The sequence below is a fragment of the Barbatula barbatula genome, assembly GCF_947034865.1.
Source record: "Barbatula barbatula genome assembly, chromosome: 20".
Taxonomy (NCBI): Eukaryota; Metazoa; Chordata; class Actinopteri; order Cypriniformes; family Nemacheilidae; genus Barbatula; species Barbatula barbatula.
The window spans coordinates 7,790,197-7,811,733 of NC_136783.1; the positions used below are offsets into that span (position 1 = coordinate 7,790,197).

General features: G+C 39.6%; 1 protein-coding gene across 1 annotated transcript; it reads left to right on the plus strand.

The window, feature by feature from the left end:
- The first annotated feature begins 503 nt into the window (after window positions 1–503).
- abca7 (ATP-binding cassette, sub-family A (ABC1), member 7) lies at window positions 504–21,527 on the plus strand. The gene is made up of 47 exons (XM_079482826.1): window positions 504–614; window positions 717–810; window positions 1,020–1,161; window positions 1,253–1,380; window positions 2,007–2,128; window positions 2,687–2,881; window positions 2,992–3,084; window positions 3,168–3,405; window positions 3,584–3,723; window positions 3,808–4,122; window positions 4,205–4,410; window positions 4,484–4,660; window positions 5,096–5,318; window positions 5,457–5,678; window positions 6,504–6,708; window positions 6,842–6,955; window positions 7,044–7,215; window positions 7,329–7,460; window positions 7,551–7,690; window positions 7,775–7,912; window positions 7,984–8,204; window positions 8,441–8,498; window positions 8,698–8,900; window positions 9,296–9,398; window positions 11,132–11,280; window positions 11,428–11,552; window positions 11,636–11,728; window positions 11,807–11,999; window positions 12,727–12,821; window positions 13,287–13,319; window positions 13,403–13,508; window positions 13,615–13,689; window positions 13,764–13,933; window positions 14,027–14,204; window positions 14,290–14,405; window positions 14,575–14,719; window positions 15,052–15,175; window positions 15,273–15,402; window positions 15,486–15,609; window positions 15,741–15,803; window positions 17,525–17,631; window positions 17,760–17,901; window positions 18,139–18,273; window positions 18,444–18,547; window positions 19,257–19,349; window positions 19,831–20,074; window positions 20,211–21,527. The coding sequence occupies exons 1-47, from the start codon at window positions 549–551 to the stop codon at window positions 20,598–20,600; spliced, it is 6,981 nt and encodes a 2,326-aa protein (XP_079338952.1). The 5' UTR covers window positions 504–548; the 3' UTR covers window positions 20,601–21,527.
- The last annotated feature ends 10 nt before the right edge of the window (window positions 21,528–21,537 follow it).

A 21,537-nucleotide genomic window follows, 5' to 3' on the forward strand; every position in this document is an offset into this window, starting at 1 on the left:
GACGTGTTGATCATTTGATATGCGGAGATGATCTGTAATGAATGAATCATTGCATATTAATGTCGATCATAATTATTTTCTGTAAAGTGGATTATATTATATCTTCATATGAGGAATAGCACATAAAGTGTCACTTACATAATTGTTTTTTCTTGATTGAAACAACACATTGCACATAATGTGCCATCGGGTGTGCCATACTACATGCACCATGTGTAATATTTGTCTTTTTCTGTAGCTGGTTAAGCTATTTAACAGTGACAATAAGAAATACATGTTATTCAAATAACATTTCTGTTATATTCTATTTATGTTAAATGGTTGTCTTGTATTTGTAAGACATTCTCATAGTCTTAAAGCCTATTAGGATAATGAGGATTTCATGATCAAGGAGTGACGGTCAAAGCTGGAGATCGTGTCTTTTAACTACCTGTTCATGCTTCATTTGTTCAGTTGTAGGATTGTTTTTTTAACCGTGGTAATGCTATTTATTCCTATATTGTAGGTTTCCTGCGTGACCATGGCAGTATAGATCTGTGCCTTCCATCATGACCATTGGAACTCAGCTGTACCTGTTGTTGTGGAAAAACTTCACGTACCGCAGGAGAAACAAGGTGTGACCGCTTTATCCCAACCACAGCACTCTCACACACTTACTGGACCGTCTGTCTACTGTGTAAGATCTGCTTAAACAAAGCGGTCATCTTTCTTTACAGGTCCAACTGGTCATTGAACTCCTCTGGCCGCTCTTTCTCTTCCTCATCCTCATCGCGGTCCGTCAGTCACACCCGGCGTATAAACAGAGCCAGTGTAAGTGACTTCTCTTGTGTTTCCGTTCCGTTTTGGCAGGTGGCGTGGCAGTTAAGCAGATTAGCCGCTGTGAAAATCAGGACCTTATTGAGCCTCGGTGACATTGTTTTTACTGACCGGTGACCTTTCTGACAGCTAGCTTTGACATTTTTATCAAAATCACAGATACGAATTGTTGTTCTATTGTTTTTGTGTTTGTAATGTTTCAGGTCACTTTCCAAACAAGGCACTTCCATCGGCTGGCACGCTGGCATGGCTTCAGGGCATCATCTGCAATATCAACAACCCTTGCTTTCATCAGCCCACGCCTGGGGAGACGCCCGGCCGAGTGAGCAACTTCGACAACTCTGTGTGAGTCCTCCCACTGTAATCTCAAACAGTGTATTGTCATTTATGCATTTTGACCTTAGTCCTTAATGAAGATTTATTCCCTTGTTCATAGACTCTCGCGACTTTTAGTCGATCTCAGGACCATCCTCAGTGTCAGTGGAAACCAGACGGCTCTCTCTGGCCTACAAGACATGTCGCTAGCAGTCCAGAGACTCGGGGAGAGACCTGATGCCTGGCCAAGTATGACATTAATGATGATGTTAAGTCCTATTGTAAAAGCCCACATGGATAAAAAACACAAATGAGATCTCTATATTATTTCAGTTGTTTTACTTTTCTGACTGGAGTAATCTTACATACGTCTTTGCTAAAGCTCCAGGAGAGATCTCAGAAATGGTTCGCACTGTGCTCAAAAAATGAGACATTTCTACATGAATTCAGCATTTCTTGTCAAATTCTTGCATCTCAACACAAATCTATGTCTGTTTTTATTTCTCATAAGTTTTGGAGAAACATCTGAGAAGTTGATAGAGTAGCTTGAGTTTTCAGACGTTTCTTTAACTATGAAATAATTTTTTCCTGCAATGTTAGGGTCAGGCAGTTTTTTGCCCAGAGAACGCCCACATTCCTCTGTTGTGTGTATTTTTAATGGGCACAGCACAAGCAAATTTAATGTCTTGCTCATGCCCTGCAAATCCAGAGCAAAATGTGTCGTTTAAAGGAACAGCTGGATAAACCTTTTGCAAAGATTATCAACAGGATTTAACATTGTGCAATGAGCTAAGAATGTTTTCTTTGTAAAACATGAATAGTGTGTTTCAGTGAAAGCTTGTGACATTTTCTTTTCGATTGTCACACATCTAAAGATCTTCCAGTTGGTGAATATCTGAGAGCTAATGAAAGCTTCACATCCTTCCTGAGGTCAAACACCAGCATCCCCTCAGAAAATGTTGATCAGCTCCTGAGGGCACGACTCAACCTTCAAGTGGTGAGAAAAAAGATCTTCCTTTAAAGTCTTACATTTTTAGTTGATAGGTTAAACATTCGGGACATGTTTAGCAGTAATATGTTATTGTTGATATGACATTGCTGTTGTTTTGTTATCGCTCCACATTAAAGTACCAGTGAGATAAAAAATGAAAATGCCATTTTGTTAATTAAATATTGCAGCGTTTATTGTAAATAGTTTATCGATGTGGGTAATTCTCTTTTTATAATTTGTGTGCCCTCATAACCTTAAGTTCAAATCTGAAAATGCCCTGTAATAATTATCCATCTTAAATGACATATGTTAGACGGCTTGGGCGGAGCATCCGTTAACTCCTCCCCTTCAAATGTGAGTCTGCTGCCAGTTCCATTTAAAAAATACAACATCTGTTTTTCTACATCCAATCAAATCGCAGAGAAAGATGAAAGCCACGGCCACTATTTTTCTCATTAGAAATTTCATTTCACTCGGAAATGCGTCAAATATGGAAGTGAAATCAATCACAACTTCCAGTTCATAGGGCCTTTAACGTCTTTTTCTTAATGTGATGTTCTCAAGGTGGCGTTAGCAGGTGGAGGGTTGCGTCTGTCTGACGTCGTCTGTAACGTGTCTCTCTTGAGCCATTACCTCACAGTTAAAGATGGAGATTCTTTCCCTGAGCTGCAGGGGGCACTGTGTGCGGTCCCATCAGATATAATGCAGAGAGTGGAGCAGATCTTTCTCTCCCAACTGGACTTTAGAAAGATCCTCACGGTTAGTGAATTAACGCTCCAACCCAATTTGCATTACAATCAAATAATAAATACTTTGTAGCAGTAAATCCCGTCTAAATTTGTATATTATTCTTGTGTTTTTCTTTTCAGAGAGAACGATTGAGAGCAAACGTGGCTGATCTGCGAGTCCTCAGCAGTGCCGTGTCCTCTGTGTCTCAGGAACTGGCCACCGTTATGGATGAAGTATGTGACTGTGGGATCTTATGATGTTAATGATGCTAGACTTCCGTTTTGCACATCACAGATTCTACCTCTCTTTTTGTTAGGTCTCCTCTCTGTCCAGTTTCTCACAGCTAAACGCTGAACTAAGGCTTTTAACACCCGCAAACCGATCCGCTCTGCCACGCGAGAGCTTTCGTGCCTTCTCCAGGATCATGTGTGGACACCCGGAGGTGGGTGGAGAGAGAATCCCATCATTCAACTGGTATGAGGACCACGACATTAAATCATTCCTGGGGAGAAATGGGTCAGAGGAAAAGGACCTAGAAAATGACAACAGCACCAGTGAGTGTGTTTATGCTTTCAATCTATCAGCTTAGTTTCACTAAATGTAAATAATCAAAATATTTGTATTGTTTATATTATATAATAAAACACAAATATATATAAATGTTTTGTATTCTATAAATACTATAATGTAAACAATATAATAATACTAATAAAAGGCTTTATTTTCTTTTAGCTCCATTTTGTGAAAACTTAATCCGAAGCCTTGAGTCAAACCCTCTCTCACGGATCGTGTGGCGTGGCGTCAAACCGCTGTTTATCGGGAAGTTGCTTTACACACCAGACACGCCAATCACCCGTGCTGTCATGGCAGAGGTACCGCCCCCTTTACTCTGCCCCGCCTCCCCTCCTGCTTGAATATCTGTTGTCTTTCTGTGTAACCTTGAGATTTTCATCCAGGTGAACAAGACGTTTCAGGACTTCCAGATTCTGAATGAGGTGATGGAGGCGTGGAAGGAAGTAGGTCCCAGAATCAAAACCTTCATGGAGAGCAGCATGGAAATTCGACTTCTACAGGATCTACTCAGTAGACCCGAGGTGGCAGTGCTTGTGAACCTGCGCTTGGTGAGCACCTCCTGGACGGCCTCTCGTATCGCCCATTTTCTCTCCACACCTGACCCGGACACGCCCCGTAAGGATGGAGCTCCGCCCACCTGGCTGCATCTTTACCAAGATTTAAACAACACCATCAGCACTCTGTCAGAGCTTACTAAGGTAATAAAACGAGACTTGCAGAAGTTATGGGAAGTAGTCCTGTGATATGGCACATCTTAATGTGTGTTCTCTATACGTCCAGTGTTTTTCTTTAAATAAACTGGAGGGTGTGGCCACTGAGGGTCAGCTGGTCGAGCGAGCTCTGGAGCTGCTTGAAGATCGGCAGTTTTGGGCTGGAATCGTCTTCCTCCTCCCAAATGCTTCATCATCCTCACTGCCTCCTCATGTGAAGTATAAGATCCGCATGGACATAGATGACGTAACCCGGACGAACAAAATCAAAGACAAGTATATTGAAATGCACATCAGTTAAAACCTCATAGGGTGTCAGTGGTCAAGTGTAACCACGCTGATGTTACAGGTTTTGGGATCCAGGCCCGGCTGCTGAGCCGTTCAGCGACCTTCGCTACGTTTGGGGTGGTTTTATTTACGTGCAGGATTTGGTAGAGAGAGCCGTGACTCGTTTGCACACAGAAAAAGAGCCAAACACAGGCATATATGTGCAGCAGATGCCTTACCCCTGCTTCGTGGATGATGTGTAAGTTCTACATCATATTCAAGTCAATTCAATTTTCATTTATAAAGATTTTATGTATTCGTTTTATAATATTTATTTAATGCTGTGTTTACAATTATTGATTCTTATTGGATAAGTATGATTTTACACTATAAAATAGGTAAAGTGACACAGTGATTTAGAGTGACACTTTAGTTATTTTAATATTTTTATTTAATTACTTTATTTAAACTTTTATTATATTAAAATCATTTATTTAATATACTTTTTTTTAATAAAAATTTACTCATTTCAACATTTGTATTTATTTTATTTTATTATCTTTTATTACATATATAAAATAGTTGTTTAATGTTAATATTTTTGTCTTTATTTTCTAACACATAAATGTAAAACACTGTTTGTTGTTGATTCTTCATACAATTGTGACCCGCACTTTAATTTCCTGTGTCTTAGGTTCATACGTGTCCTGAATCGTTCTTTACCTCTGTTTATGACACTGGCGTGGATCTATTCTGTGGCGATGATCATAAAAGGTGTGGTGTACGAGAAAGAGGCTCGTCTAAAGGAAACCATGCGTACTATGGGATTGAGCTCTGGAATGCTGTGGCTCAGCTGGTTCATCAGCAGTTTTCTGCCCTTCCTCTTCAGTGCTGGACTCCTTATCGCTGCCCTTAAGGTAAAAACTGGTAGTGCCCCATATGCATTATAGTTAAATGTATGGTCCTTAAGAACTAAAAGTCATAGACCACATTCATAAAATTTTTGGCTCTTGGTCTTCAAATTTAGAGTTTTACAAGTTTTTTTCCTCCTGCAGGTGGGAGATATTTTACCATACAGCGACCCCGCCGTCATCTTCTTCTTCCTCACTGCTTTCGCTACAGCCACCATCATGCTTTGTTTCCTCATCAGCACGTTCTTCTCACGTGCCAACCTGGCAGCAGCATGCGGAGGGCTGGTGTACTTCACCCTGTACCTGCCGTATGTGCTGTGTGTGGCCTGGAGGGAATATCTGAGCAGTACACACAGGATCTTAGCGGTGAGAACCTTCATCTACTTTCTGAAAGCCAGGTTAGACTGCACACTTCTGAAGCTTAAAGGAGAGCTTTGTGCTTTGTTCAAAGTCTTCCAAATGCACAAGATAGCTTACTGAGAGGAACATTCTGAGTGAGTCAGTAAATAAATCAATGCATGAACTGTCGATGAATGAATGAATGAATGAATGAATGAAGTGTAAACAAATACATGAACAAAGTCTCAAAAAGTGAATGAATGAATGAACGAACAAATAAGAACCAATGAACGAATGAATGAAGTGTCACAATGAATGAGTGAATGAACGAAGTGTGAATAAATGAATGGTCGAAGTCTCAACAACAAAGTGAATGCACGAAAAAATGACCAAATGAAGTGTGTGAGTGTGTGTGTGTGCGTGCGTGCGTGTAATGAATGAAGTGTGAATGAATGAATTCTCAACAATTGATTGAGTGAACAAACAAATGACTGAAGTGTCACAGTGAATGAATGAAGTTTCAATGAGAAAGACCAAATGAAGTGTAAATCAATGAATTAATAACAATGAACAAATGAACAAAGTGTCACTAAATGAATGAACAAGTAAGGTATGAGTGAGTGAGTGAGTAAAGTAATGAACGATGTGTGAATAAATAAATGAATGAAGTCTCGATAAGAAAGTGAATGAATGAACAAATGGCCAATTGAAGTGTGAATGAATAAATGAATGAATTAATAAAGTGTCAATGAATGAATGAATGACATTAAGGAGCTCGAGACCAAATGCTTGCTAAGGTAGAAACAGTCTACATTTTTATACAGATGTCTGATGGGATTTGTTCTCTCGTAGAGCTTCCTGTCTCCTGTGGCCTTTGGCTTTGGCTGTGAGTATTTCTCTCAGTATGAGGAACAGGGGGTTGGGATCCAGTGGTTTAATTTAAGATCCAGTCCTTTGGAGGGAGACGGTTACAATTTCACCACTGCCATCGTGATGCTGTATGTAGATGCTGTCATCTATGCATTGGCCACCTGGTATATAGAAGCTGTCTTTCCAGGTAAGGAGTCCTTTCATGTGTGAACAGAAATTCAGACTTATTAATAACACCATATCGTATATTGATTATCATATTGTTGTTGAGTGGAATTAGTCCGTGTACAAATATGACAGTAACTGTAAGTATTTTATAGGGCAATATGGGATCCCCAGACCCTGGTATTTTATCTTCCAGTTGAATTACTGGGGTGGGGTTCCACTGGAGGTGGGGTTACCAATTCCCCCAGCACCTAGAGAGGAAATAGACGGTAAGAACCTCAGAGTATGAGTGATGTTGTGCTTGGAATGAAAAGTGAATGGTCTTTTTGATCAGCTGACTCTTAATTCTGTTCACAGATCGGATTGAAGCTGAGCCAACAAACCTCATTCTGGGAGTTGCCATACGAAACCTGGTAAAGATTTACAAAAAAGGGGCCAAGCTTGCGGTCAATCATCTTAACGTAAAGTTCTATGAGGGCCAAATAACTTCCTTTTTGGGTCACAATGGTGCTGGCAAGACAACAACCATGTGAGGGCCTAAATAATAAATTGTTGCAAATATCAAATTCAACTAAAAGCTTTTACGTTTAAGTCAGTACTGCAGTCATTGAAGGCTTCATGATGATTTTTCTCATCTCACAGGTCAATTCTAACAGGCCTGTTTCCTCCCACCGCTGGTACGATATATGTGAAGGGAATGGACATCCGTACTGATATGGACATCATCCGCAAAACTCTGGGAGTTTGTCCACAACACAACGTCCTCTTTGACATGTAGGGCACCAGTTTACATCCAATAATGTACTCAAATGTGCAATGGTATTAGACACATCCGTTACGATTTTCTCTGTTGCACTCTTGAAGTCTGACGGTGGAGGAGCATGTGTGGTTCTACGGCCGGATGAAGGGCATGAACACGGAGCAGGTTAAGGCAGAGATAAACACACTTCTGGAGGATGTGGGCTTGCAGCACAAACGCCACGAGCAGACCAAAAACCTTTCAGGTACATTTCACACCCATAGTGTCAATGTGAAATCAAAATGGATCTAACCTAAACAGACTCGTTTTTACTTCTGTTTCTCGGCAGGTGGCATGCAAAGGAAACTATCCGTGGCCATTGCATTCATAGGCGGGTCAAAGGTGGTGGTGTTGGATGAGCCCACAGCCGGAGTGGACCCCTACTCTCGACGTGGGATTTGGGACCTTCTGCTCAAATATCGTGAAGGTCAGTCTTGCCATCATGAATTGCAGTATGTTTTTTTGTCAGATGCCAGACTTAAGGTCTCCTTTGTTTAGGCCGCACCATCGTTCTGTCCACGCATTATATGGACGAGGCTGATCTGCTGGGTGACCGCATCGCCATCATTTCCCAGGGCAAGCTTTGCTGCTGCGGCACGCCTCTCTTTCTCAAGGCGCGTCTGGGGATGGGGTATTACCTTACACTGGTAAAGAGAGACATGCACAGGACACCCAGCAGCACCAGCACAGGCAAACTGCACTCCACTGTAGTGACCAAGGTAAGATGATGCCAATCGATCCAAGAGAGGTGCAACATTTGACATGTAATGTATTTAGTGTTTTTTTATGTAATAATATTAAGAACATGGAATCAAGCTGTGAATGACCTGCTATGGTCGAGCTAGTTGTTTCTGCATGTAAAGCTTGGATGGGAGCAATCATTTCAAAAACATTTCCTGCCTTTTAACGTAACATAACATTTCTCAAATGTTTTCCTAATGTTTCTGTGTTTAAGGACAGCGATTCGTCTGTGAGTGATGACACTGGATTGGGCAGTGAGGATAATGGATTTGGTGGGTACAGATTTGTTTTGGCATTGTTTGCAGTACATGTTTTAAGATATTGCCGAATCTGTTCATCCCAGCCCCTGGTGGGCTCTAGTGGTATTGTGGGGGGCTTTTACTGAATCATTTAAAATCTATTTTACATGTATTTTTATTAATATATATTTTTAACACAATTTTCATCTGTCCTATCTCTCTTCTTCTCTAGACGTGTCTACCCTGGTGACTCTTGCACAGCAGTACATCCCTGCTGCCCGGCTGGTGGAGGACATCGGCAGAGAGGCGGTGATCAACCTACCTCACGCTGCCTCTGAGGACGGCAGTCTAGCCATCTTTTTACACGAGCTGGACAAGCGGCAGGGCGAGTTCGGTGTGGTCAGTTACGGGCTGTCTGACGCTACGTTAGAAGAGGTGAGATTACACAGATATAACAGGCGATGGTTGCTCCTGAAACATTTATATTACATCTAGGCATTTAGATAACGCTTTTATCCAAACCGACTTAAAAGAGTGAGGAAAACAATACCCTTACGTGTCTGTAAAGAGGATTTACTTCTGTCTGAACTCCAAGGTTGTGGCATGCTTGGCCTCAATACTTCATTATCCCATTCTGGCACCACGCAAGGAAATCCTACTTAAATCTGTTTTTGTTTGTTCGGACAATATCTAAAAATAAACAGATCAATCTGAGAGGGTTTATTTACTTGGCTGCTGTAACATGATTATGTCGTCCCGCCACAGATCAATATTTGGGCAGAAGGGGCTTTTCCAGACTGTAATGTATAACTATGCATAAATATTTTAAGATTTTTCTGCGGGTGGCAGAGGAGACCAATGTGGATGCAGACCCCGAGGACCCCGTAGCATCTCCAGGCCATCAGGGGGCACCATCTGAGAACAAAGATATAGGTAATGGGCCTCTTAATTATTACTTAATATTATTGCTGTATCGTTCACTTTCAACATACATTTTCATGATAATTTGCTCACCCGTGTTGTGATCCAAGATGTTTATGTAATCTTTTCTTTAGTCGAAAAGAAATTAAGGTTTTTGATGAAAACATTCCAGGATTATTCTCCATATAGTTGGCTTCAATGGACTCCAAACGGTTGAAGGTCAAAATTACAGTTTCAGTGCAGCTTCAAAGCACTTTAAACGATACCGGACGATGAGTAAGGGTCTTATCTAGCGAAACGATCTGTCATTTTCTAAAATAATTTAAATTTATATGCTTTATAAACACGAATGCTCGCCTTGCTCTGTTCTGCAAAGCGCGCTCACGACTTCATGTCATACGTAAAGGTCACGCTTGACGTAAGTACAGAGGTCAGTGTTTACAAGTTGAACGTGCAAATACTAAATCAGATGCCGTTTACAAAAAAAGGGAGTTAAAAGGTAAAACAACGTTGTCGGACGATTTTGAACATGGAGGAGAAGATGAGATGGATCTTTTTGCCCTGCCCTTCAAACCTCAAGCGTGACCTTTTCATCGTTATTACGTATTACTTGAAGTCGTGAGCGCTCTTTTGTGTTTATAAAGCATAATATGTTTTTTTTAAATCACTGATCGTTTCGATTATTCATCGGCTGGTATCATCGCTCTGCCTTTACAGAGTGCTGCGTTTATTTTATCGATATAATGCAGTACCACAATTGGATTTGCATTGCCAGCCACTTGAAAGATAAAATTTTAGAGAACAATTCAGTGTTAGAATTAGTGGTCCAATATGAAGGACCAAAACTGCAATAATACAAAAATAATAAAAATGTAAGTCATTCAATTAAGCAAATAACTGACTTGATAAATCAAATGCAAATAGATTTTTTTCATTTTGTGATTTTATTTATAGTTTTATAGTAAGTGTCCCCTTAGATTAATAAACAAATAAGAATGGAAATAAATAAAAATGGAAATATTTAAAAGTAGAAATAAATACAGATAGCGATTTAATAAAAAATGAAATGTATAAAATATAAACTTCAAATAGTACTGAAAATAATAATTCACATAAAAACAGAACATATTACAAAAATACATTTAATTACTAGATTAAATATATAGATAAAAATGTTACATAAAATTAAGTAGATGATTCAATATATGTATTTTCCTGTTATAACATTTATTTTATTTATTCAATCATTTCAGCTTTGGTCTTTCATGTTCACTTGTCAACAAAAAATGATCTAGCAACCAAAGACATCATGAAATACAAATGAAGCATTTGTTTTCTGGTGTGTGGTCATTTAAAGAGATATTCCATGTGACAAAAGACTGTGTGTAACATTCTTGAAAGGCGTGCACAAACCATCCGGGCAACATAACATCATTTGAGACACACTAATTCTAAACTCAATAGAAGGTGTAAACATTTGGATGCATTAAAATGTCATTTTACTTGACAAAATTAATGGGCTGCCAGCACAAAAATGACTCCTAAAAGTGTGAGGCTTTGATTTGCCTGTGTCCGTTATTTTAAAGATGTTTTATGTCCCTCCCTCTGCTTCACCGGCAGGACGGAAAAAGCCAATCAGGACAGGTACAAAATGACACAAAGCAGAGTGTTGTGAATGTTGACAGCAGCCGGTCGGAACCTCAGTGATGATGCGTGATTAATCGTCAGGTGTTTGTGTTTCACAGAGGCGCAGGAGACTGAACCGCTGAGTGGAGTGGGTCAGGGGGGCGGAGATCCTCTCACGGGCTGGTTCCTCATCTGGCAGCAGCTGCGAGCACTTTTCACTAAGAGACTGAAGTACGCTCTTCGCAGTCGCAGAGGCATCTTCGCACAGGTACACGGTTATCATAGATTCAAACTGTACCTTTAAGACTCCTAAGTCTGTTTAAAAAATGTGATTTTATTTGGTGTATTATGACGATCCTCCGACGCATAAATGTAATGTTGATACGGTTAAATATATCTCTGTATTGTTTTTCAGATTGTTCTGCCTGCAGTTTTTGTGCTCATTGCTCTACTGTTCAGTCTCGTTGTCCCACCATTTGGGAAGTATCCACCTCTGGAGCTTCAGCCGTGGATGTATGGAGAACAGTTCACTTTTCTCAGGTATACACTCTTTAGAAGCAGAGGAAGAAACATCTGCGGTCACGTGCTGACATCTATTCATGTGTTGTATGTTCCACATAAAGCAATGATGCCCCACACGACCCGGACATACAGAACCTTATGGATGCCCTTCTGGAACCTCCTGGGTTTGGGACCAAATGTATGAACTCAAGCGGGTATGATTTCTGTTATTCGCGATACAACCTCATATTTCTGTATGAGCTAGACAATGATTCCTTACTGTGGGCTTTCAGTGACCCAGAATGTTCAGAGGACGTCGATTCCAAGTTTCTCCGGCCTCAGATTCCCTACAGCTTGTGGCAGCTCTTTAATAAAGGCAACTGGAGCGTTGAGCGCCCGTCCCCTGACTGTGAGTGCAGTACTGAGAACATCCGCCGGATGCTACCCGAATGCCCAGAAGGAGCTGGAGGCCTCCCACCTCCACAGGTCCTCTTTTCATCTTTCTTTTCATAAATACATCTCAATTATGTAAAATATCTCATAATATGTCAGTTACAGTCAAAACAATATTTATTTATATATCTTCAACATTTCTCACATATCAGTTTATTCGCTACAGTTTATAAAATGGACATCATCTTGATAATGTCAGATAACTTTGATAGAAAGCTATGTAATGGATTAGGGAGTTAGGGAGCTGTTAAAGTTAAGTACACTATTAGATAATACCAATTTGTGGCAACCAATGTCCATGCAATGCTTAATTTTGTTCAGTCTGTGGTGTAAAATGGTCGCATTAGCAATTCAAGAAAAAATAAAACCCTTTAGCAAAACATGGCCAGCTCAAAGTGTCTGAATAACTTTTGGTTTTACTGGTAGTTCACTATATGAAGCATGAAGTAATATGTCCCCGTTGACTTTATTTTGCTATCCTCACTTGCATAAATAAACTACATTGTCCTGCACCCACTAGTAAAAGTTTTACTAGTTTTTTTTCCGACTCTGTACAGTAGGCCTATGTATATAAACAAGAACATGTTCCTGTTGACAACATTTTCCATCATTTGTGACGCAACATTTTCCGGCTTTTCCATATTCAGTTGTTGAGAAATAAATTGTAGCTTAAATGAAATGATTTTTTTTAAATGATATTTTATTTCACTTACAGTCATACTTTGACATGATTTTGGAATGCTCTCTTTTGTCTCCACAGATGAAACGATTGACTGGTGATATCCTGCAGAACTTGACAGGACGCAATATTTCTGACTACCTCATCAAAACATATCCACAGATTCTGAAGAAAAGGTTGAATGACCTATTTTTATTTAATGTTCTAATCTGCATCCCAGTTCGTCTATGTCGACTATGCCCTAAAAGTAACGCATGCAAGGCTTTTATTATGGCATAGCCGTCTACGATTTAAGTTCAAGTTCAAAGTTTATCCATCACATACACAACCATACATAGTACGACATGCAGTGAAATGCTTTTTTCGACTGTGCGAATACGAATAAGAAAAGAGATAGGAAAGAAGGAAGGTTAAACTATTTATAAATAGTGTAGGGGAGTGGGTAAGTGTCTATGTCATAAAATAGAGCAGGTGCTTTGGGATGTACATAGTTGTATACTACATATATATAATGTGCAATGTGTGCATTAGGATTTAGGACATTTGAATACTATTTAGAATGTATTGTATGTGAATTAGGATGCAGGGTTAATTTTTTTGATAGCACAGGTGTGTAACGCCCCTCTCTTATTTTTACCCAGCATGAAGACAAAGAAGTGGGTGAATGAATTTAGGTGAGTTACAGTAAATCTACATACACTCACAGTTTCAAACATACAACATGGATTTTCTGTTTGATTTAATGGATTTTTCTCAGGTATGGAGGTTTTTCTCTGGGGGCCAAAAGCTCTCAGGCTGTGGATGAACCACATCCCACAGAAGAGTCTGTGTTGGCCATTAGAAGACGCTACAGTATTCCAGAGGTTTGTCACTTGTTTTTTTATTTGTTGGTTTGATCGACATAAGCAAACAGACCACATCATTCTCGCATTTTCTCGAAAGTCCCATAATACTGTATTTGTTTTGCAGAATAGCTCTTTCGATCAGCTACTTCACAGACTTCCAGATGTCCTCAAAGGCCTCACCAGCCAAAACAATGTGAAGGTGAGGTAGATACCTGTTTCAGTCTTCTCTCAAGTCTAGACCTCCTTATTTATGTGTGACGTGTGTCCTCCCAGGTCTGGTTCAATAATAAGGGATGGCACGCCATGGCATCGTTCGTAAACACCATGCACAACGGACTCCTTCGTGCCAACCTACCACCTGGCCTAGAAAGACGCAAATACGGAATAACAGCATTCAATCATCCACTCAACCTCACCAAAGAGCAGCTGTCAGAGATGGCCTTGTATGTAACCTCTCTGTGTGTTTACGGTTTATTTTCTCTCTTTAGGTTTTCCATTTTCATTGTTTTCCATCTTCTCTGATGATATCTCTGCAGGATGACCACGTCAGTAGACGTCCTGGTGTCCATATGCGTTATCTTCGCCATGTCATTCGTTCCCGCCAGTTTCGTGTTGTTTCTCATAGAGGAACGTGTCAGTAAATCTAAACACCTGCAGTTTGTCAGTGGAGTGAAGCCCATCCTGTACTGGACCACCAACTACATATGGGACATGGTTAGTTCTGCTCTGGAGCAGTCTGAGTTCTGTTGACATGGTTTTTATATATCGGGGCCATATAGGTGTTTCACTTGTGTTGCAGTTGAACTACACAGTTCCTGCCGCCATGGTTGTTCTGATCTTCATCAGCTTCCAGCAGGAATCATATGTGTCCGAGAAGAATCTACCTGCGCTGGTGCTTCTGCTGCTGTTGTATGGGTAAGAGCTCATTGATTGACTAGATATGATGCTGGAGAATTGTTGACTAGCGTGACCAGAAAGAATAACATGGTCAACCAACTTCAACATTGAGTGATTGTCCATCTGTAATATACTTTACCTGTTGTGACCAGTCATATTGACAGTGTGTTGGTTGTGTGCGTTGCAGTTGGTCCATCACTCCACTGATGTACCCGGCGTCCTTCATCTTCTCAGTTCCCAGCACTGCTTACGTGGTCCTCACCTCCATCAACCTGTTCATCGGCATCAACGGCAGCATTGCCACATTCGTCCTGGAGCTCTTTATTGATGAGGTTAGTCAATGTCAAGTCATGGATGAGCCTCATTATTGGCCGAAAAACAACATTCATATCAAACAATCGGCATGGAGGCTTCGGGCTGGGTTTGGGCATGTCCTTATCAACTTACTGTACCATTACCATATGATTTTAAGGTTAGATTATGGTAAGGGTTCAAGACTTACAAAGGAGAAACGAGAAATCGAGAAACATTTTACTGTGCATATTTATAGTATGTTTACATGTTGTAAGTGTTGAACAATGTGGATGAGCGTTGCATTTTCTTCATATATATTATATACTGTATAATAAAATATATCCAATTTGTCCTTATGTTGCATTGTCAGCATCTGAATGAGGTCAACAGAATCCTAAAGAAGGTCTTCCTGATCTTCCCTCACTTCTGTCTGGGTCGAGGTCTCATTGATATGGCCAAGAACCAGGCTATGGCAGATGCATTTCAGCGGCTGGGTAACATTTCTTTCTTCACCATGAATATTTCTGCTATGGGCATTATTTGTTGAGTTGTTACTTATTTGTAATTTTTGTGGATATTTGTTGTCTTCAGGAACCAAACAGAACCTGGAGCCTTTATCCTGGGATTTCGTGGGAAAGAACTTGTTTGCCATGGCGATGGAGGGCATTGTGTTTTTCATCTTCACTATTCTGCTGCAGTATAAATTCTTCATTAAATTGAGGTACGTCGTTTTTTCTAGACGCTGAATAAATGTAATATTGTATGCGTCTGCATGGTTGTTCTTGATATTTGTTATGCTTCCAGCCGGTGGTCAGGGTTTGTGCTGCCTCCTATTGGCACAGAGGATGAAGATGTGGCTAGAGAAAGGGAACGAGTGAAGAATGGTAGAGCTCAGGGAGACATTCTCACCCTCACAGACCTGAGTAAGGTACGGAACCGCACCAAAATACTACACAAACTGCTGTTGGAGAGTAAAATGTTTGCAAGCAATGTTGTTTGATCCATTAGAGGATGACATATATATATATATATATATATATATTGTTTGTGGTTGTGTAGGTGTATAAGGCAGGCAGGAAGCCAGCAGTGAACCGACTTTGCTTGGGAATTCCTCGAGGAGAGGTGAGTTAAAGTCACTGTCCCTCTTGAGTTATTATAGTTGTGTGTTTAGTTTTAGTGTCGTTTTGATTTCATTTATGTGCCTGTCATTAGATTAATAAAAAAATTTATGTTGCTATGTTTATTTTTATTGTTTTTGTTTACTTTTTATTTATTTCCAGTACTTAATACATCTTAATCATTTTAAATTGCCAATAATAATCAATTACTTAAAAAAATTATTATAATTAATTACTTTAAATAATCAAACATTTTAGTGCCTCAACTTTGAACATATTTCACTTTACTGTTGAGGCACCATTTCACACAAGTTTTTATATTTTCTCCAATATTTGGATTTCAACAAACAGAAATGTTTTAAAGGTGCAGTTTGTAACTTTTTTGCAGCAAAATATTCAATAACCACTAGGCCAGTTTTATGTATTTTGTCTGTCAATGGCGTCATATCTGCGTTACCAAAGACACTAGACACCTTCAGCGTCATGCCGGAAAGGAGACTAGAGTCTGTTAAATGATTGGCTGAGATGCCTCACGTGATGTGTGGTGTAAGCCGTTATGCTTTCTCCAGTCCTTGCATCTCCCTAATAACACAGTCTCAGGCGTTACCTTCAGTTTCCGCTTCTACTGCCGTAGAAACCAGTCTCGTGCACAAAGTGTCACGTATATATTGTCATGTACTGTATATATTTACTTTTTCAGATCATCTGACTAAATAATGCTAATCAATTCATTTAATGAATTACGTCTCATGCATCTAATTCATTATAATGAAATAAAATCAAGTCATCAAATGCAGCATTTATTAAACTTTATTATTTTACATCATCCAAAAACATGACTTCTCATACACATCTAATTGATTATATGTGGTGGAGTTGAAGACGACAATTTTCTTTGATATGCTTTTATTCAAGAACGTCACAAACATACATAAATGGAGGATCACATCATATTCAACTTTATATGTATAATAGCAGTAAAGATCCAACGAAGAAAGAGAAAAAAAACTGGAAAATTACAACAATATACATTTATTGAAATGTGTAAAGGATAACATTTTAAGAATCCTATACAATCTTTTTGCATTTTTGTTAATAATATCTTTAAGAGACTCAAAATAATGTCCTAACTAAATTTTTAAATCATACGATGTTGGGTTTATTATTCGCACATTTTTGTCTGTGTATGTGCAATTTACCATACATGACCAGTAGGCTCCTCTAAACTAGTACTTTCATACAACAAGAATATGTCTTTACTAAAAAAGCTGATCTTAAATTTTGTTTGTTTAAATATATGATACTCAATATCACTCCTTATACTTGTGAAAATACATATTCATGAAACAAATGTTTTATGGTTTAATGTTTTATCTCCACGTTACAAAATGCACAAGTTACCTCCATGTCTTTTATACATTTTGAGATGACTTGTTTCATTGGATAAGTAATTTCTTTAACTTTATTGGTGAGAGTTGAAGACGACAGTTCCCATTATTCCACGCTCCTTCACAGCGTCACGAAGCTAAGCCGTTGTTGTTGTTTTTAACAGTTTTGAATCCTCTAGCGGTGGATTTTACAAACTGCGCCTTTAATAGGTTTCATTTTAGTAAACTATTAAAACCTTGTCTGAGAAAAACTGTAGCTGAACCCTTCACAGTTCTTGGCTTTCCCTGCATGAATTTCTCGTAACAAGATTTCACATGTTTTATTCTTACATGGCAGTGTTTTGGACTTCTGGGTGTAAACGGGGCAGGAAAAACCTCAACCTTCCGTATGTTGACTGGAGACACCAGCATCACTTATGGAGAAGCGTTTCTTAGCAACCACAGGTTTGATCCCCATCATCTCTGCTCGGTCTTTTCAGCTGTCGATTGTAATAATTATATTCTGAACTGTTTATATCTTGGGTTAGGAATGTGAAATGTAAAATCTCTTCACAGTTCTTGTTTTTCCTCAGTGTTCTTACAGAAATGGAGAAGGTTCATCAGCTGATGGGCTACTGTCCTCAGTTTGACGCCATCAGCAACCTGCTGACGGGCCGAGAGCACCTTGAGTTTTACGCTCGCCTCAGAGGAGTGCCAGAAGCTCATGTCACAAAGGTACAAGGCTCCAAAATGAAACGCTCTTTCTATGTTATCAGATCTTGTGATTTTAAGGGTCACATCTTCCTGTTTTTGCCTTGTTCAGATGGACCATGTTGAGCTCATATCTCAGTAACTGCACAAGTTGACCCTGACCCATCTTTTCAGTGGTTTTGGTGTGCACCAAGGTTCAGATGGCAGCAGTCACACTTAAAACTGTGGCTAAATAACGGGTGTTGTTTGTCTGTCATGTAGGTGGCGCAGTGGGGCATACAGAAGCTGGGTCTCAGTCAGTATGCAGATAGAGAGGCTGGCGGATACAGTGGAGGAAATAAACGCAAACTCTCAACCGCCATTTCCCTCATTGGAGCTGCGCCTGTCATTTTCCTGGTATGATGGCAAATTCGCACCTGTAAAACAATTGTCTGTTTTGATGTGTCATTCTTGTTATTAACCTTAGAAACACAGATCGTAAATCAATGATTTCGCACGCACGTTTTGTGCAGAACTGCTGAATGAGTTGTTGTGGTTGGGAATGACTCATGATGTGTGTTTCTCAGGACGAACCCACGACCGGTATGGACCCGAAAGCCAAACGCTTTCTTTGGAACTGTATCCTCAGTGTTATCAAGGAGGGGCGAGCTGTTGTTCTCACTTCCCACAGGTAGGGGCACTGTTGTAGCTTCAACCCCGACCATCTAAGCATAACCACATTACAACTTATTCCAACCAAGAACTGTCCAGACTGGATAGGACGACTGACATGTAAAGCCAGTGTTCATGTCCATAAGCACATCTCAATGACTTTATCTTTATAGTTCAAAACAAAACAGAGATATTGTTTAAATATTCAATGCCATGAACTGTGCAAACTTTGGAAAATCCAATTACTAGCATCTCCTTAAAAGAACAGTTCGCCTTCAAAATGAAACTTCTGTCATTATTTACTCACTATGTTAAACCTTCTTGACTTTCTTTATTCTTTCTTTGGTCCCCATTCACTTCTATTGTATGGACACAAAACCAATGCGAGTCAATAGGGACAAACGGTTTTCTGTTACCAACACTTGCCAAAAGATCTTCTTTTGTGTTGAAATGCAAGAGTAAGTAATGACAAAATGTTTATTTTGAAGGTGAACGATCCCAAACACATGTAGGCTAGCCTGAGAGGCTTGTGTACATGTTTGTGTGCAAAAATGATTTACCTGTAGGGCAATAATTATGGGTGGTCTACTTATAGACATTTCACCATTTATCCCACTAGCTTCAGATAAGTTCTTCCAAAGAGAGCATGGGTCAGAACTCAAATAAATGCAAATGAAAGGTGTGCGGTTCATTTCAATGATTCTTGAATGGTTTTCCTTTCTGTACAGTATGGAAGAATGTGAGGCTCTGTGTACCCGAATGGCCATCATGGTGAACGGCAGATTCCAGTGTCTGGGCTCAGTTCAGCACCTGAAGAACAGGTAACAGGTTTTCATGATAAAACACAACACACTGCTTGCTACAAACTGACCTGTATGTACAGGTAAGTACTACAGTATATAATGCATACTGTATTTAAGGGTATTGAGCAATTTACATTTGGTTTTGGGTAAAAATGTGTAAAAGGGATAGTTCAGAAATAAACGTAATTTATAGAAATCGTCATTTATAAAACCTGTATATGACCCTTTTAACACAAGAGAAGATATTTTGGACTTAAAGGACTCTCTGCATACAGTGGATATTGAATAAATGATTTAAAACATTTGGGGCAACTATCACTTAAATAGAAATACAATGCACACTATACAGTACATGCAGCATACTGCAGTAGTAAAGAATGAGTATTTTTAACACAATCATCATCATTTAAATCTTACTAAATACTCCTGTGCATCTCAGTTTGCTCTCAGTAAATAAAGTCTTACCATGTCCATTTTGTTATTTCTGTTCTTCTGCCAGGTTTGGAGACGGTTATACTATTATCCTCCGCTTGTCCGCTCCGACTAAAGAACCTTGTCCGGTGGACACCTACATCCAGAACTCTTTCCCTGGGATTCAGCTGAAGGAGAGACATCAGAATGTTCTCCATTATCAGCTCCCGTCACAGGCCTGTTCACCTGCTCATGTCTTTGAGGTTCTGTCAAATTCCTATGAGGAGTTGGGAATAGCTGAATACTCTGTGTCACAGACTACACTGGATCAGGTGAGTTTATAATGATGGTATAAAGATAAAGAGGATCCGGATCAACTTCACGCTATTGATCTCAAATTGTCAGTCCTGTGATGGCTTCACTCGAATTACATCACTCTGAAGTAAAAGGGATGTTTCTTCCTTGCAGGTGTTTGTTAACTTTGCTAAAGAGCAGACGGATGACGATCAGCTCAGGCAGGTCGAGGTAAACGGCGGATGTGCAGCAGCTCAACCCAGCAGACCTCAGCGACCCACTCATCTCCGATTAGAGAAACCCAACAGACCGCTTTCCCCCACATTTGCCTCCACAGATCAGGCTGCTCAATCGAGACCAGCACCCGAGCCTCGGCCGGCCGGCTCAAAGACAAGAAAAAGCAGATCAAACAGTCCATCTGTCTCAAGAAAGCAGACGCAGCAGATTCAGATGGAAGCTGTTGGCCAGGCCGCTAATGGATCCAAGCCTGCAGGACACCATACGTCCAAAGACCAATCAGCGCTGTTTGTCGTCAATAGCAAAACAAAGGACAGCAAAATGTGAAGACAGACACATTTGAACAGTGAAGATCTGAGCAGCATTGTGGCTGTTCCATGTTTGGTGCCTTATCTCTGTTCGTTATCTGTGAACCAAATGTTAATTTAAAAGCAATCATTCAAGTCATTCAGTTATTGGTTGACAGATAAAAGAGTTTTAATGGCCGATTTTACAAATAAGCTTTCTGGGAAGTAGGTGCAATCTGAATCATTTAAACTTGTGGTTAAACAAAAGTGTTTGCTCCAAGAATGTATGAAATTGTGACACGCCGACACTGGTATACTATACAGGGACGATTAGAAAATGGCCAAATATTCACCACTATATCAATCAAAGTGATCATTCAGGCATTCAAATCTGCTTTTTTTATGAATCATTTATTTTCTATTCTGAAACTTGAAGTTGGCTAAACAAATGTCATGATATTTCTGCGTAAGCATGAATTGTCATGATGCACATTTTTATTTAGTATTTATTCTGTGCAAATCATTTGAACGTCCTTTTTGCTGGACATGTTACATGACCGTGAGCTCTTATTTCTGTATATACCGTAAGGTCAAATGCATGGTGTGGAGCTGGCGTCAAACTCAGAAACTGCCTTCAAGTAGTAAACATTTGTATTTATTATTATTATTTTTACTAGTCTTTTTGTTGCACTTTAGTTAAGCAAAATTAAAGCCAGTACTGCATCTGAAAGCACTACAATATCCGTTACTGTACTTCAAAATAGCCTACTTTGAATGTACTATTTATTATAGATAAAATAAGTAAACTGGAGTTTGCAGTCTTACTTATGTGCATGGTTGGATGTTAATGTTGAGAAATGTATAACATATTTGTGCATTTAATAAATACACCGTGCAAGAGTTCGGTGTGTATACGCTTGTAACTGTATCATAAAGTGTGAATTTATAATACATTGTTATTTTATCTGATATGATCA

Coding starts and splice junctions, on each gene's coding strand:
- abca7 (XM_079482826.1), top strand. CDS start 549: ATGACCATTGGAACTCAGCTGTACCTGTTGTTGTGGAAAAACTTCACG. Junction 3,724..3,807: donor CCCGTGCTGTCATGGCAGAG/GTACCGCCCCCT, acceptor ATTTTCATCCAG/GTGAACAAGACGTTTCAGGA. Junction 12,822..13,286: donor CCACAGATTCTGAAGAAAAG/GTTGAATGACCT, acceptor ATTTTTACCCAG/CATGAAGACAAAGAAGTGGG.